This window comes from Perna viridis, chromosome 13, assembly GCF_037379345.1.
Source record: "Perna viridis isolate PV_CMFRI_1.1 ecotype Kerala chromosome 13, ASM3737934v1, whole genome shotgun sequence".
Lineage (NCBI taxonomy): Eukaryota > Metazoa > Mollusca > Bivalvia > Mytilida > Mytilidae > Perna > Perna viridis.
The window spans coordinates 12782087-12797121 of NC_142457.1; the positions used below are offsets into that span (position 1 = coordinate 12782087).

At 33.2% G+C, this 15035-nt stretch overlaps 1 protein-coding gene across 4 annotated transcripts in view; it reads left to right on the forward strand.

Moving 5' to 3' along the window:
- LOC148599628 (dipeptidyl peptidase 4-like) overlaps positions 1 to 15035 on the forward strand; it is a 162224-nt gene that overhangs the window by 45077 nt on the left and 102112 nt on the right. For 2 of the 4 annotated variants that reach the window (XM_088559850.1, XM_088559855.1), the window contains exon 1: positions 7415 to 8670. The exons of the other annotated variants lie outside the window; for them this stretch is intronic. In XM_088559850.1, coding sequence (XP_088415976.1) covers positions 8575 to 8670 — 96 coding nt within the window. In that variant the 5' untranslated portion in view covers positions 7415 to 8574. Of the gene's footprint in view, positions 1 to 7414; positions 8671 to 15035 lie in introns of those variants that run through there. 4 annotated transcript variants of the gene reach the window in all.

Consider the following 15035-nt stretch of genomic DNA (forward strand, 5'->3'; position numbering starts at 1 on the left):
AATGATAATAGTAGCAGCTTTTATGTCATTGCAGATGTTTTATCATAATGTAAATAAAAACTCTAAAAAGGAACAAACCATTGCACAATACTTTATATTTGCCGAATATCCATTTCTACAGTTGCGGTTTGATCTTTTTATTGCGTCAAAGCCAATGTAAACTTTTATTTAATTGTTTGTACTCATATGTGTTTTTAATGTTTTATTTATTTATTTATTTATTTATTTATTATCATCTATATGTCAATTTTCAACGTTAGCAAAGGCAACCCATGTATAGGAAACATTAAATTTCTAGGTTACATATCACTAATTCAACTAATGAACTTTTGAAAATATGCAAAATAAGTCATTCACCAGCTTAAGTGCACTTGTGTTATGTAGCTGTGGAAAATACACACATCAAATCTGTACAAGCGGGCCAGTTTTTTTTTTGCAGAAAATAATATTTTCTTTAAATATTAGAACATCTTTAAACAATGAATCGTCCATGTGAACACCTTTTGTGAAATATAGAGTCTTTCCCATTCTATCGTCTAGGAGCCAGTGTCGCACTGCAAGGTAGTAAATCCTACGTGATATATTCAGGATTATTAATGTAAACATGCGGATTTTAGGTAATATTTAGTCTTCTCCAGGTTTAACTTACGGTAGAAGCTCCATAACACACTGAACTAGTTGAAATTAGCATTGCAGCCTTTGATAAGTAGTGTATTGCCCATATGAAAGGTTCAATACAATTAATGTTCATGACAGATCTTTTTCTTTTCAAAATGTATGGGAGGTTGACAATGAATGAAGAAATATACATTTAAACCTGTCATAACAAACCCTTTAAAATTCGAATCCCATCTAATCTAAACATGTTTTAGAGTCCAATTATATCAATTTAAAATATTTTGAACCTTGATTAACCACCGAACCATTTCTATAAAGTACAAAAGATGTTCGGTTCAGATATTTTTCACTGCTATATAATTCCTTGTTTAAGAGTAAATATGTTAGAATCAGGCAAAATGAGAAAAATCAGAAACAAGCAGATCAAAAAGCCACCAATCTGTCTATATAATTTCCCTCAACGATGCTTCGTCTATTTTAAAAGACCATTATTTGATCTCTGCATCACTGGATTTGCCAGAAATTTTTCAATAGAATGTTAGAAAATGAGGTTTTTGACAGAGCTATCTGCCTTTGAAATATTCATTTTTACCTCTATTTTAATGAAATAACAAAATGTGTTCATCATAATATGGAAAATCTTGTCTTTTTTCCTTGCCTGATGCTAATAGTCCAATTGAACTTTCAAAATGGTGGTTTTTTTCATACCATGTTTCGCCCACTGCCTAATTCTTACATATGATTACACACTTACAGTTGCGATCAATTCTAACCTCTCTTAAATTCTGTCAGAATTTGTCAGGATTTCTGTTCTACGAGAGCAGATAGAACAGAAATCCTGACAGATCCTGACAGGGTCTGACAGAGGCTGTCCTGTGTCAGGACACCTTTTACCATATTCCCTGACAGAAACTGCCTGGGTCGCGAAAAAGAGAATACGAAAAGCTGTTCTAAACTGTCATAACCCTGGACAGTTCCTGACACTAAATCTGTGTGACGTAATTTAGAACAGAAAGTCAGCGATTAATAAATGAAACTGTGTGATTAATTAATGTAAATTAGCTAACCCGATTAGGAAACAAATCTTGATCTAAAAATTTACATTGAATTTCCAATTATATCGAGAGAGCTCGTCGTGATCATCATCCCATAATCACTCGATCGTTGTTCATGTTCGCATTTTCGTCGATAATGGTCCAGTTACTCATCGTTCAAAAATTATCATTGTTTACCTGTATAACTTTTTTACATTCTGTCATACACCTGTGATAATAATTAAATCAAATTAATTTTAAAATTAAAGGTCTATGTTTCTGTTCTAAGTGTAAAAGTCGCACAAATAACTTTAAGATGTTTGGTAATTCTCACGAAGTTCAAAATTTACAAAGTACTTTTTGAGTGAAAGCTACTTTTAACAACATGAGGGTCACAAATCATTCTAAAAATGTTGAAATTGACAATTTTGCATTAAATGGGTGACTGATACGTATACCTAAATATTTCGGTCAAAATTCTTCAAAATGCCCCTTTTAGCAACGAATATGAGTGATAACACTTTCAATGTCCCTACATAGTCTAATATGTAGAAAATGTAGAAACTAAAAATGTTAGTTTCATATTAGTGACAGTGACACCATTATTTCAGTAAAAGTTCTGCAAAATGTATGAGTGCAGGTAGTTTTATTTTTCATGAAGGTCTAAAACTATTGACTAAAATGCTTATTTTTTCAATACAAGTATCATGTGGGTGACTGCGACTCATATATTTCTGTCAAAATTCATATTCATATTCCAGCATATGTATGAGTGTCCACACTTTTAATTTCTATAAGGGCCTACAATTAATGACTAAATGCTGAAATATAACTATAATATAGTGGCTTTGACACATTAATTTGAGTCAAACTTCTTTAAAAATGTCATATTCTTGCAAAATGTATGAGTGCGAGCACTTTCAATTTCAATGAGGGTAAAAAAATAATGACTGAAATGCTTAATTTTTCAATATAAATATCATGTGGTGGCTGCGACACATTTTTTTCGAGTCAAAATTCTTTAAAAATGTCATATTCTTGAAAAAATGTGCACATTTTTAATTGGTATGAAGGTATAAAATTATTGACTAAAATACTTAGTCTTTCAATATAACAATCATACACTGGCTGTGACATACAAATTTGCGTCAAAATTCTTCAAAAATGTCATATTCCTGCAAAATGTATGAGTGCGCACACTTTTAATTTGCTTGAGGGTCTAAAAAAAAATGACTGAAAATAGGTCTGTATAAACTGTTTAAAAATGTCAATATATCTGTATCATACCGGTGTCTAGATCTGCATCCAAATTCTATAAAGTCAGTGAGGTAACAAGTACGGCAGGCAATGATTTTTGCTGTTACTACACGCCATACATAAAAGTCGGGTAAAAAAATTGAAAAAGAGTTTAAACATAGCAAGGCTTCCTTCCCGTCGTACGAATCGGGATTCGGGTGCCTTTTTTTCGTAATCAGGTACATGTACTGTATGTAATTCAGACAGAGAAGTATTCTCGAGTTAAAGACTGTCAGAATCTGTCAGGAACTCTTCTAATCCTCGTATCTGTTCTACTCAGAACAGTTCCTGACAGGAGGGTGTCAATACCCATTACAAATTATGACAGAGCTTGTCCGAAGTCCTAACAAACCCTGGCAAGGTGTGTCGCGGGTCAGAACAGTTTCTGACAGTTTAAAACTGTTCTTTGACAGCGAATCCTGACAGGATCGAAGAGAGGTTAGAAGTGATCGCAACTGTAATTCTGAGCCCAATAGATAAGCAAAAGATTGAAACGTAAGATATGACGATTACTCAATCTTTTTTTTCAAAAGAGTATCATTTTTTATCTACGACCCATACATGACCTTTCTACTTCGTAAAATTGTACAAGTGTAAACGTACCTGACAATAATGTATTACTTTCACGTAACATTTTCCGATTTCCGACATTTTATCAAGGACCAGAGTAATTTGATTTCCCAACGGGAGACTCATTTCAAGGATTAAATAAGGTCGCGACTCAGTCATATACCATCTATAGAGAATTCCTCGTTAACATTGCAATAATAGCCAGTTATTGCGGGATCTTTGTTCTGTATACTGAATACAATATGTTTCATTTTCTACAATAATTTGTATCGTGTCTGCAATTTTCGTTTCTGGAATACAAAGAGTTTCATCATAAAGAGTTATAGGTGCCTTGCTCGGTAATTGATAAATGGTTCTATAGTCTTTTTTTGTTGTATTATCACAAGTTTTATTACCTAATCGAAGAGTCTATCTCTGAATATTCCACTCCATACAAACTCCGGTTGAAACTAGGTGAATTTAGATGCAAGTCGCGTTCGAATGAGTAATCTAGTCCTGCTAAGGGTAAAATGATACATTATTGTCTGAAACAGTATTTGCTAGCTATATGTACAACGCGAAGTTCGGTTAATAAAAAATGTATTGAGAGACGAACTCTGTTTTGTTTTGTTTGTTTTGTTTAATCTTTATCGATTAGAGGAAAATAACGGTTATTCATTGTTTTGACGTCAAGCGCGTACAGAGTCGTTTTGACGTCAAGCGCGTACAGAGTAAGGATGATAAATATTACGAACGGTGGTCTTTGAAATACTTTCGTCTTTAACTCTTGAAATCAGTGATATGTTTGTATCATATTCAATTTCAACAAAGCCTATCAAGCTTTCATTTGAAGCAGAATGAAAACAATTCAAGTTACTTTGATGCTTACATGAGATCCCTTACCCTAGGTCTGCCTTCCTAAAGTGCAACGGTTTGTTAGATACTACTTTTCTAGCCGTCCAATACATTCCAGGCATTAAACGCAACTTAATTAATTCATTGAAGGGCGATACATGTATGAGCTTTCTTTCTGAGTGTTGTTGGATTAACGATACCCTATTGATTTACAAGGAATAAAAATCCAGGGCCAGCGTCGTGATACAAGTATCTAATCCAACCAAAATTCTATATTCGACAAATCAAATTTCATAAGTTCTTATAGTTGCAGTGGGTGTTCATATCAAAATTTGATACCTGTTTCTTTGCTTGACAACCTTTTGCAGAAAAAGAGCGGAAAATCAATACATATCACAACAAAACGAATAAGGAAGTGAATAATTAATGCTAATTTCAATGTAATTGGATCGCATTGCTCGGAGTGGGTCAACACGATGAACTCTCAAAGAAAATAAGGTTAAACTAATAACAACTCAATTGCGACACTTTAAATTTGCTTTTAAATGTTTTAGAATTAACTAAGATAATGAATTGTATCGGGAAATTCACTAGAGGGGAAACAAACGAGAAATTTGATTTTAAAATGGCAAGAGTTTGATAACATACATGTATTGTCTAGATTGAATGTTTAAACGGGGTCGCCAATCCTTGAATAAAATAGCGCTTTCATCTGTTGCAACAAGCCGTAAGCACCTACGTATGGAGCTTTCATATCACAACTCGTGCGTCATGCCAGAGCTTGTCGTACTTCTGCATACCTTTTGTACCTCGCTACTCTTCTTACAGATATAGGCTTCTGAAACAAAGTATATTGCTACAAGGTTGAAGTCATCACTACAAAAGGTTTATGGTCGTCATAATGAACAAACGTACATCGTTACAATGTATTCATCTGCATCATGAGAACCGATTTGTTCATCGTGTCATACATTTCCTCTTTCGTTTACCCAGGACTTATTTTTATGAGCAACCCGGTGGGTGTTTCTAGAAAAGCAGAGGACGCTTACCCTACCGGTGCACCTGCTCCATGCTCCCAGTTTTTAGTGGAGTCTGGGTTGGCCATTTACTTTTCTTTCTTTGTACGTATTAGTTTGGTTACCTATGTTCGCTGTTGTGTGTGTCTGTTTTTTTTACTGTCTGGTCTTTGTCCCTGGGTTGTATTCTTCTGATTTCCGCTAGAATCTTGGTTCTTTGTTGTGTGTGTGTGTGTGTGTGTGTGTGTGTGTGTGTGTGTGTGTGTGTGTTTACTATCTGGTCTTTGTCCCTAGATTGCATTCTGTTGATTTGCGATAGAATCCTTGTTCCGTTGATAAATCTTCCGTAATAACATATAATTAGAAACATTATGAACGTCACTGGAAGTTCTGAGATGTTTTTTCTTTCTTTTTCAGTTACATGTAGCTAATGAGACGTACATATTGTTTATATGTTTATGTTATTGTTTTTTGCTTCATTTTATTTAGTTGTTTATTTGTTTTCAATGTACAAAATTTACCTATTGTTCCTAGGTACAGATTGTATGCGTTGACCTTTCTGATACAATGTTCTTTACAAAATATCTTCAGGTTTCATAATAACACTGATTCTCTATAATAGAATCAACATACCAGTATCATTTTTGCCTTTGAATAACTGGATTGATGACTTTACCATAGTCCACCACAGATATATTCGTAGGATAGACAAAATCACATGCAAACTAATTAAGATATTTTAAGATATATACACAAATGACATTGTAAGATTTGACAAGATATACAAGACTTAATTATCTCATTGGAATTAAGTTGAACTTTCAAAAATACTGCTTCTTTTTCACTAAAATTTTCACAACCATGATTATAATTAAAAATCCATACCCGATGTCAATAATTAGTACCAAGACAGTACGTCCTGCATATTTAAATTTTGGGAAGACTAATTATATTATTTCTTGATTTGAATCCGTATTTACATTAGGAAAAACATACAGATCTGTATTTCGTTTTTATTTGGCGATATTGCAATAACCTGCCTTGACATTTAAAATAATAATCAAGAGAATCAAGATTTGAGGAATAATCAAAATAATGTAATCCAAGGACAAAGATAACAAAGGAAAAATAGATACAAAATAAAGAAAATTAAAATTAAAAAAAAGGTACAGCGGTATGGTAAACCTCCTCTGGAACATGAGCCAGGGACAGCGGTATGGTAAACCTCCTCTGGAACATGGACCAGGGACAGCGGTATGGTAAACCTCCTCTGGTTTGATTAACTGTAGTAAATGCAGATTAATTGAATGTCATCATTAAGTATAAACTTGATGAATTAGAAACGTACCAATGCCTTTGTTTTATTATGTGCTTTAAAAATAAAAATACATTTATATTCATGTACAAATGAATAAATGTATTTCGGTGTAACAATCAATGATTTCATTTGTTTTTCATTGTAATGTTTTATCTTATTTTATTAATTCTTTTTTTTTCTAATTTGGTTTTCATCGTATTCATTTCTTATTAAATATTTCAAATTATGTCCTTCGTACTCGAGCTCAAGCGTATCAAATCTTAATATTGAAATGTTTGCTATCTTGGTGAGGCATTAGGAAGCACAGTATAGCTCGCATTATAGAAAATGTTTGTAATTTTACAACTTCACTGTCATATACCAGAAACAAAGATTGTTCCCTTCATTTTTGTTAGATTGTTCTTTTCATTTTTGTTTAAAAACCTTGCAATATAACCATGTTAACCGTGGCAAAAATTAGTCGTTGAAAGTTGATTTTTCTAAACGCTGTTCTTAGATTACCTCTATAACAGTCATCAAAGATAATCCAAACCATACATCTCTTTTCACAATTGATTTTGTACGATGTATTATGCTACCCCGTAATAATAATACGGGGTAATTGATAAATTGGTGTTTGTTTATAAGTCTGATCATAGCTGAATGTAAGCATAAACACCGCTTAGTCAACCTATTGTAATAGTATGAATAATGTGATACATCATTATCTCATGTTCATAAAGCATTCACAGTAAGTATCATTACGAACAACATTGATTGGCATCTTCCATGGGTTTTATTACGGTGTGAATTATGTGTCCTGTAGGATCATTATTCAAATAGATATATTTTGAGACAATGGAGGTGCAATGTTGGCTTGGCGCTTAAAGGGCAATGTTGATTAGAAAGTGGTTTTAAAAACATTTAGATGTGAAACAACATTTCAAACAAAACGGTTCCAAACTCTGTATTTTTTATGTGTGTGTGTGTGTTTATGGAAAATTACTTTTATTGCAAAAGACTGGGATTTACTTCACGTGATTCAGTAAAACTTGTGCGCATAGTGAATGAATAATATTTTAGAGGAGTAATATTTACAGTTTGTCTAATTCTGAAATACATTTTACACAGCTTGGATATTAAGTTGAAAAAAAAAACACTTTAGCTTCACTATCTAAGAGAGAGGCTTAAGCAAAAAAGACAAAAAGCACATCAAAGCATAAAAATATATAGCAGTGGAACGGAAAGTAAAGAAATGTGTTTCTTCTTCCAAGAACAATTATAGCTTTTTTTGTCAAACTAAAGTGGAAACAAGTAGTTTTATAGCACCTTTGCACAAATCCTGAACACTCGGTAATCTCATTCAGTATTAATCTATAGACGGGAAAACTCTTGTTATTTACAGCAGGTATGAAATGTTGTATCATCCTTTTTACGAGTTGTGTTGAAAATACAATAAAAGTCTGAGTGCCGATTCCATCTGGATTTTATAAGAATTGGATTTTGTTTGGTTTACCAATTGTCAGTGGAATTTTGTTTCTTTGTTTCGTTAGCCGTACAAACAAGAAATAATACAGTGGAAGATATATCTGATTTTGGGCGATATCGACCTGTTTTTCTTGATATTTATTAATGACTGTCATCTCGCGGGATTGGGATATATACGTTAAAGGCACTAAATAGGTATATGCACTGAAGGGCTGTTCAACAAATACATTGTATTCTGAAGATATACAAACAGTAAGGTCGGTGATCTGTGACGGTTTTGATTCAAAATATTAATATGATGATGAGAAGGCATGAAGTGGTAGTAAATAAAATAAAATTGATTTAACAAAGTGAAATTTTGAGTTCTTGAATATCCAAGTGATAGGTAGGATTTTAGAGAAGAGGGTGTCAAAATAGGAACATGAATTCGGCCTCAACTACTGTTTCCGTTAAAAACAGTGCTTCTGAAAGGAGCTTAAAAAGCAAACAGAAACCCGGACAACCTGTAGATCTAGAGGTAAGTACCTTTGTATGACTGCTGTTTTATTTTACCCGTCTGCGCGTTTGTGGTCACTTGTGGAGTTAGACTTAGGCATTGCGTAATTATTTCCTTGCATTGAAGACAGATATGATTGTTGATTAAATCCGTTCAAGGATTGTTTCTCATTTTTAAACAGATTATACGAAATAACCTGGTTTGTAGCAATTTACATATATATAACCATTCCTTATTTTTTTATTTCCCTTTCACATATTTATTTCTATGGATTCAAATCAGAATTGGTTTCATAATCATAACGTCACTTTGTTTGAGAAGCCAGCGAACTTTTCTCTTTGAAATTGATATGATTTTAGGCTGACGGGAATGTTTGCAGTTATATCCATGTAACTTTAGCCTTTGTTGATAATGCACTGCTTAAATGTTATATCGCCGATGTTTCGACTGAAGGGAAGATTCGAAACTTCCTATTATAACACACGCAGTGTGTCTGCATGGAAACTTCATACAGACGTTTTCTAACTGCATACGTTATTTCCGAAATAAGCGGTCGCACCATTACATGTTTATAGAACGTCATTTACGCTCCGTCCGTATTATGTCAAATACCAAATTTCCAATTTCTTTCACTGTTTCATTTTACTTGTGCAACATATATCATCGGTGTTTTTAGTGTTTTTTTAACAAAGAGGGGTAGCACTGGGAATTTCTCTTTGAATTGGAATTTGTTAGACGTTATGCTGAACACTAGTCATTTAAACCACGCTTCGTATCACATCTGTACTTTATTTAATCATTGAAAAGGAGAGTAAGTCGATGACTGATATAGAAATAGTCCTCGATCAAGATCCATTTATTTTGAATGGCACCTTGTTCCTACAGTATGGATTGACAGTCTTCTAGAAATTGTTGCCTTGACGACGGCCGTATTTTGAGTGTTTTATTTATAGTTTACGTGTATTTGTAATTCGTTCCCCTTTTCTTTTAAAATATAGCTACTGTTCACTCATTTATCATTCTTAAAATAAAAATATGTCTGTTTGTTATTCTCCAACTATGATGATTATAATAGTAATTGGTTTATCAAACCAATATATCTCTCCTCTGATTTGAATCTTTTGAATTATAAATGATTATAAATTGTGTTCAATATCAAGCCATTAAATACAATTTTGATCCTAAACTTACCAACCTACATGTGATAGGAAAAAAACCGATATGGGGAAATGTAACAAATGTACCAGCTTATAACTTAAATACAAAACAGAAAATATTTTCAGAAATTACAAAAAGGTCTTCAACAAGTGTAAGCACACCTTCAAGTATGCTCTGAAAGGCCCCGACAACAAAAGTTATAAACTCTACGATTATATTTTTTTTAAATCAACTTAAAAATATTATACGGAAGCGAAGACACAATAATGGCCAATATCTTCCGACTGTGGACAGGCGTATGAAATTTGCGGTTGAAATCAATAATCAGGCGCATGAAATGATGACCTGTACGTAAAGGAGTTAGACCTAGGGTAAGGGACATACACTTTTGAAATCAGTGATATATTTGCATCATATTCAATTTCGCAAAAGCCTATTAAGCTTTCATTTGATATAGAAAGAAATAAACCGAAGTTATTTTGATGCTTATATAAGACTGATGTAAAATGCTTTACACAAACGTTCTAATGATTTTTTAGAGTTATGTCCCTTACCCTAGGTATACCTCCTTAAGCCCTTGTAAGCATCAACCAAATTTGGTCTTTTTCTATATATATTTTTTTAATGTGGCAATATGATTAACAAATGTAAACAACTACTGATGTAATAAGGGGGATGCTCCCTGTGTGTGATACATATATTTGAGTCTTGTCTATACAGATTGGATTGGTATATCGTGAGCTTTACTTTTATGATATGTACGTGTACATGAAGCGTATCTCAACAGGCATCAACAAAATTGAATAACTGGAGTTTCTCTGATATCGATGGAAGGTGTCATTAATTTTCAAATATTCATGATACAATTACTTGAAATGGCAAAAGACATTATAGCAATTAATGATGCGTCAGGGATTTCCAAGTTTTCCTTGTATAGAGTACTTAGGATAAGTACATGTCGGCTATTTTTTTCCTAAAGAATATTATAACTTTGTTTATGAAAGAGATTAATCATTTCATGGGATATGAGGTGGGTATTTTACAAGGATAGCATAATCATCATTATTTGCACAAACGTTTTAAAAAATAGTATCCATAATACTTGCAAGCGCAGATTTTGAAATACAAACATGTATACATGGCCAGGAAAAAAGTTACAACAAAAACAAATGATAGTCCTAAGTTGGATGGAATCGTTGCGGGCCCCTTACCAATAAGCTTAAAACTGAATTTTCGGTATGAAAACGTTTTACTTTCAACGTCGAAGCACTTAGACTTTAAATTTACTTAAACCACTCAGACGGTCTGCAGTTTCATTCGCAATTAAGTGCAATTTACATTTGTATGATATAAGATTTTTCCATAATTTAGCGGAAACGAGCACTCACGCTTGCAATGTCCTGACAAGCTTTTAAGTGCTGAATTTTTATACTAAACACGTACTGTATATAGTCTACAAAAAATGTAGGGGTTCGTTAAATAGTTCAAACGTGTTTTGGTCACGTGGTTATGGTACAGTGTGCGAATGATAAAGCCTTTTGGGTTTTGGTAAATGTAGCAATGTAAATAATTCCAGGACAAAATGTATGTACGTCCGTGTTGTACATAGACGTCATTCCCAATAGAGTGTGTCCAAGCCAAGCGAAGAGACGCACTTTCTGCAAAATCGAGATTCCATGCAAACAATTCAATTTCTTTCCAATCATAAAGGAGGACGTACACCAAGTACGCCTTTACTTGGATCCTACCTACATACATGTAACTCTGAATTGCTTTTAGATAAATAAATGAAAACAACTAGTTGATTGTATCGAAATTCACTCACCAACATGTACAAGATGTATGAGACACATGTCAAAGAATTCAGAGAACGGAGTTGGCTGCAGTTGAAGGTCGATATCATTCATTCTACATCACATTTATGGCATTCTTTGTATGTCTTTGTGTATAAGCCATCAAATATTGCATGTTTGTACATAATTATCTCCCTTAATGAAATAATCATAAACGTCAACATCAATTAACCAGACGGTGCTAGGACACACACTCTACTAATCTCTTAATCATTGAGTTTCTCTGGCATATCAGTACATTGGGTGCAATGCAGTAATTATTAACCAACTCAATACAATATGTATGGAAATGCTAATTCTTCGTGAACCGAAAATTTCGACAACTGGTCATTATGAACCGGTAATTCCTACAGTCGGTCATTACGAAATCACAACCATGCACTACGAAGTTAAAAACGGGGCTCAATACAGGATCATTATGGAGTAAATCAAAAAGGCGTACATTTCTTACAATAAGTGACAACTTTTATTAAGTGTGACAGTACTGAGACTGAGTATATTTTTTGGTGTGTTTCATCTTCTTCTATAAATTTACGATTTGTTTTTCTTTTCTTTCTTTTTTTTTTTTTTTTTTTTTTTTTGATTATTGGAAAAGACATCAAAACCTTCATGATTAATTTTCATATATATTTGATTCATCGATATATGAACTTATCTTAAATGATGGTGAAATCATATGTTTTAATAATGGCCTCTGACTATGTCCTGAAAATAAAGTTGATTGATAAATAGTATCAATCTATGGCCTTTTCCATATTGGCCTTGTAACATGCCCTCGGTACTAATAATGGCTCGGATGGTTGTGTTATTACCTCGGGATGTAACAGGGCCAATATGGAAAATGCCATACATTAATACTCTAGTTATGGTCTGGCTGTATAAGAACCAGAGTGTCTTTGATACTTTCCGGATTTTATGTCACGCGCAATCCACATTGCTGCATTTTCAATATTTTTTTATCTCATTCGGAACGTTCTTGTACAGACAACATGTTATATGATGACTGTCCCCATCAATCCGTTAAGTAAAGATAATTGTTATTCGATTGGGGAATATTGAAATTCATCATCTCACTTGAAGTATTACATATCTTTCTTTTCTTATTTATAATATTTTTTTTATTTTAAAATCATTCCTGTCTTTTCTCACATTACGTATCTCTGTCATCAACATACAACGTATTTTCTAATGTTTTGTTACCTGATGCTTGCGTGTTTATAGAAATATGATCAAATGACACTGGTAGTTTACAAGTACGTTAATCACATTGATTGGCTGTTTTGCTAAAATTAACTAAATTATTTGCAAACATATTATCAACAAACACGTGTTGATACAATAAAATACATGTACAATGTATAACATACATGTATGTAAGAAAATGTCCTTAAACGAAGTGAAGATTCGGGAGGAAAACCCGCATACCCGCATCTATACTGAGTAATAAGCAGATCCCCGTTTTGCTTGAAACAAAAAATGGCTGATTGTTAAGAAAACCACTGGAGCCTGTCAGCAGCCCCTCCCTTGGTCGGAATAACTGGATCCTCCATTGCAAGTCCAAGAGCAACAAGTGCGCACGAGTGAAGAAATGACACCAGATTTTAATTCACGCGCAGATAACGTCTACGACTTGTTCTTTTACTTTTCTTAATTCTGTTTTAAACCCACAATGTGCATGTACAAAACACATGTTCAAGGTTCCGACTTTTTTTTTAATTTCTTGCGACTCTGGAGCAACATACCTTATGAGGGTATGATTTAAACAATGATGCAACCAGAGGTATACATGTAATTGTTCTCCAAAAATGGTCAGTTTTCATATCGTATGCTATCAATCAAAGCACAATAAAAATAATAGAAAATGTAAAAAAAAATATGATCTGCACATTCTCTTGCAAAGATGACACAATATATTTGTAGTGTCGATTCACTTTTTCTGTTTATTACTTCCCGTCAAAAAGTTGAAGCTTTTTTCATCCATTGTTTAGGCTGTATTGACCACGTGGTATTGACCGTCATGATTGATAGAGCTCGCATGCAGTTTCCCGCCAAATCAATCAATTCGGACACTTTATACCAACAAATAGATTGTATAGCTTTCCTTTGACGAGTGAACGTTAATTTTTAGTACTATCAATATTTCAATCTGAATTGCTATCATAGACAAAGAAGAAAACGAATTGATTTTCTATAAATTGCAAAATGTGTTATGAAAATAACTTTATGGTTGAATTTCTGTAATAATTTATTGATATCCAAAATGTCAGGAATATCGACACATTAGAAGTGGAAAGTTGGAAATGTTACATTTATAATGTGCATGTACTTAAGACTCCCAAAAACATTTCGATGAACAAGAATCAATTTCTGCACAGTATCGATAATACATACATATAGCTAAAGATACACGTCTAGGTGAAGTCAATATAATTTCAGATCTTTCCTCCCATTTCCACTTACTGTCCTTTCTAACGTATTAAATAAACTTGTCCCTTCATAATTTGGCGAAAAAAAGTCTAGAAATGTTACATTAACTCCCCACCCCCTAAAAATATCTTGTATTTGGCAAAAAATACTCATTTTCAAAATACCAAACCCTCGAATGCACAGATTTAAAACAATCTTCCGGAACATGCAATATCAATGTTACTTGCTGTATACAAGTTTTCTGTACTTTAGTTTCGTATCTAATTCATATGTATGTTTCATTTGCGGTCGTTACATGTTAGTAGACTGGAAAAAAACATGTACATGTATGAAGTTTGAAGTGCACACGACAGTGAATTATTGAATTATGAAAAATTAAGGAATATTATTCATAACGTGTAAGAAATTACTTTCAATTGGGAAACGAGACGGAAAAAACAATTTACGCACAATATCATATTTCGGGAAACAATGCCACTGTGAACAATTATATCTATACTCCCTTAGGATGTTATTTCAGTTATCACTATAAATTATACAAACGAGTAAATAAATTGACTTCTGAGCAGTACAACTTATTGACATTTACCATTGAATCCCTTGGGCCTCGTTTTGCTGTGTAAAATAATTATTTATTTTGTTTCTATATAAGTGGGTACGAACGATATTATTCAATGCTCGATTTACATTAGATACTCTGTCTGTGTTGTACAGATATAATTAAAACCATGGGTGTTGTTACAAATTCATGATCAGGGCAAAAACCTAGTGTTTGGAATAAATTACCAAACAAAACATGCAAATGTACACGTATACGTACATGTGATGTGTCCATGTACATGTACATGTACGTGTACGCATATGCATCTTTTAAGTACCAGTCAAAATAAAATTCAGACACTGCCAATGGTAAAGTGATTCATGGAGTAGACAAACACACAGAACAAA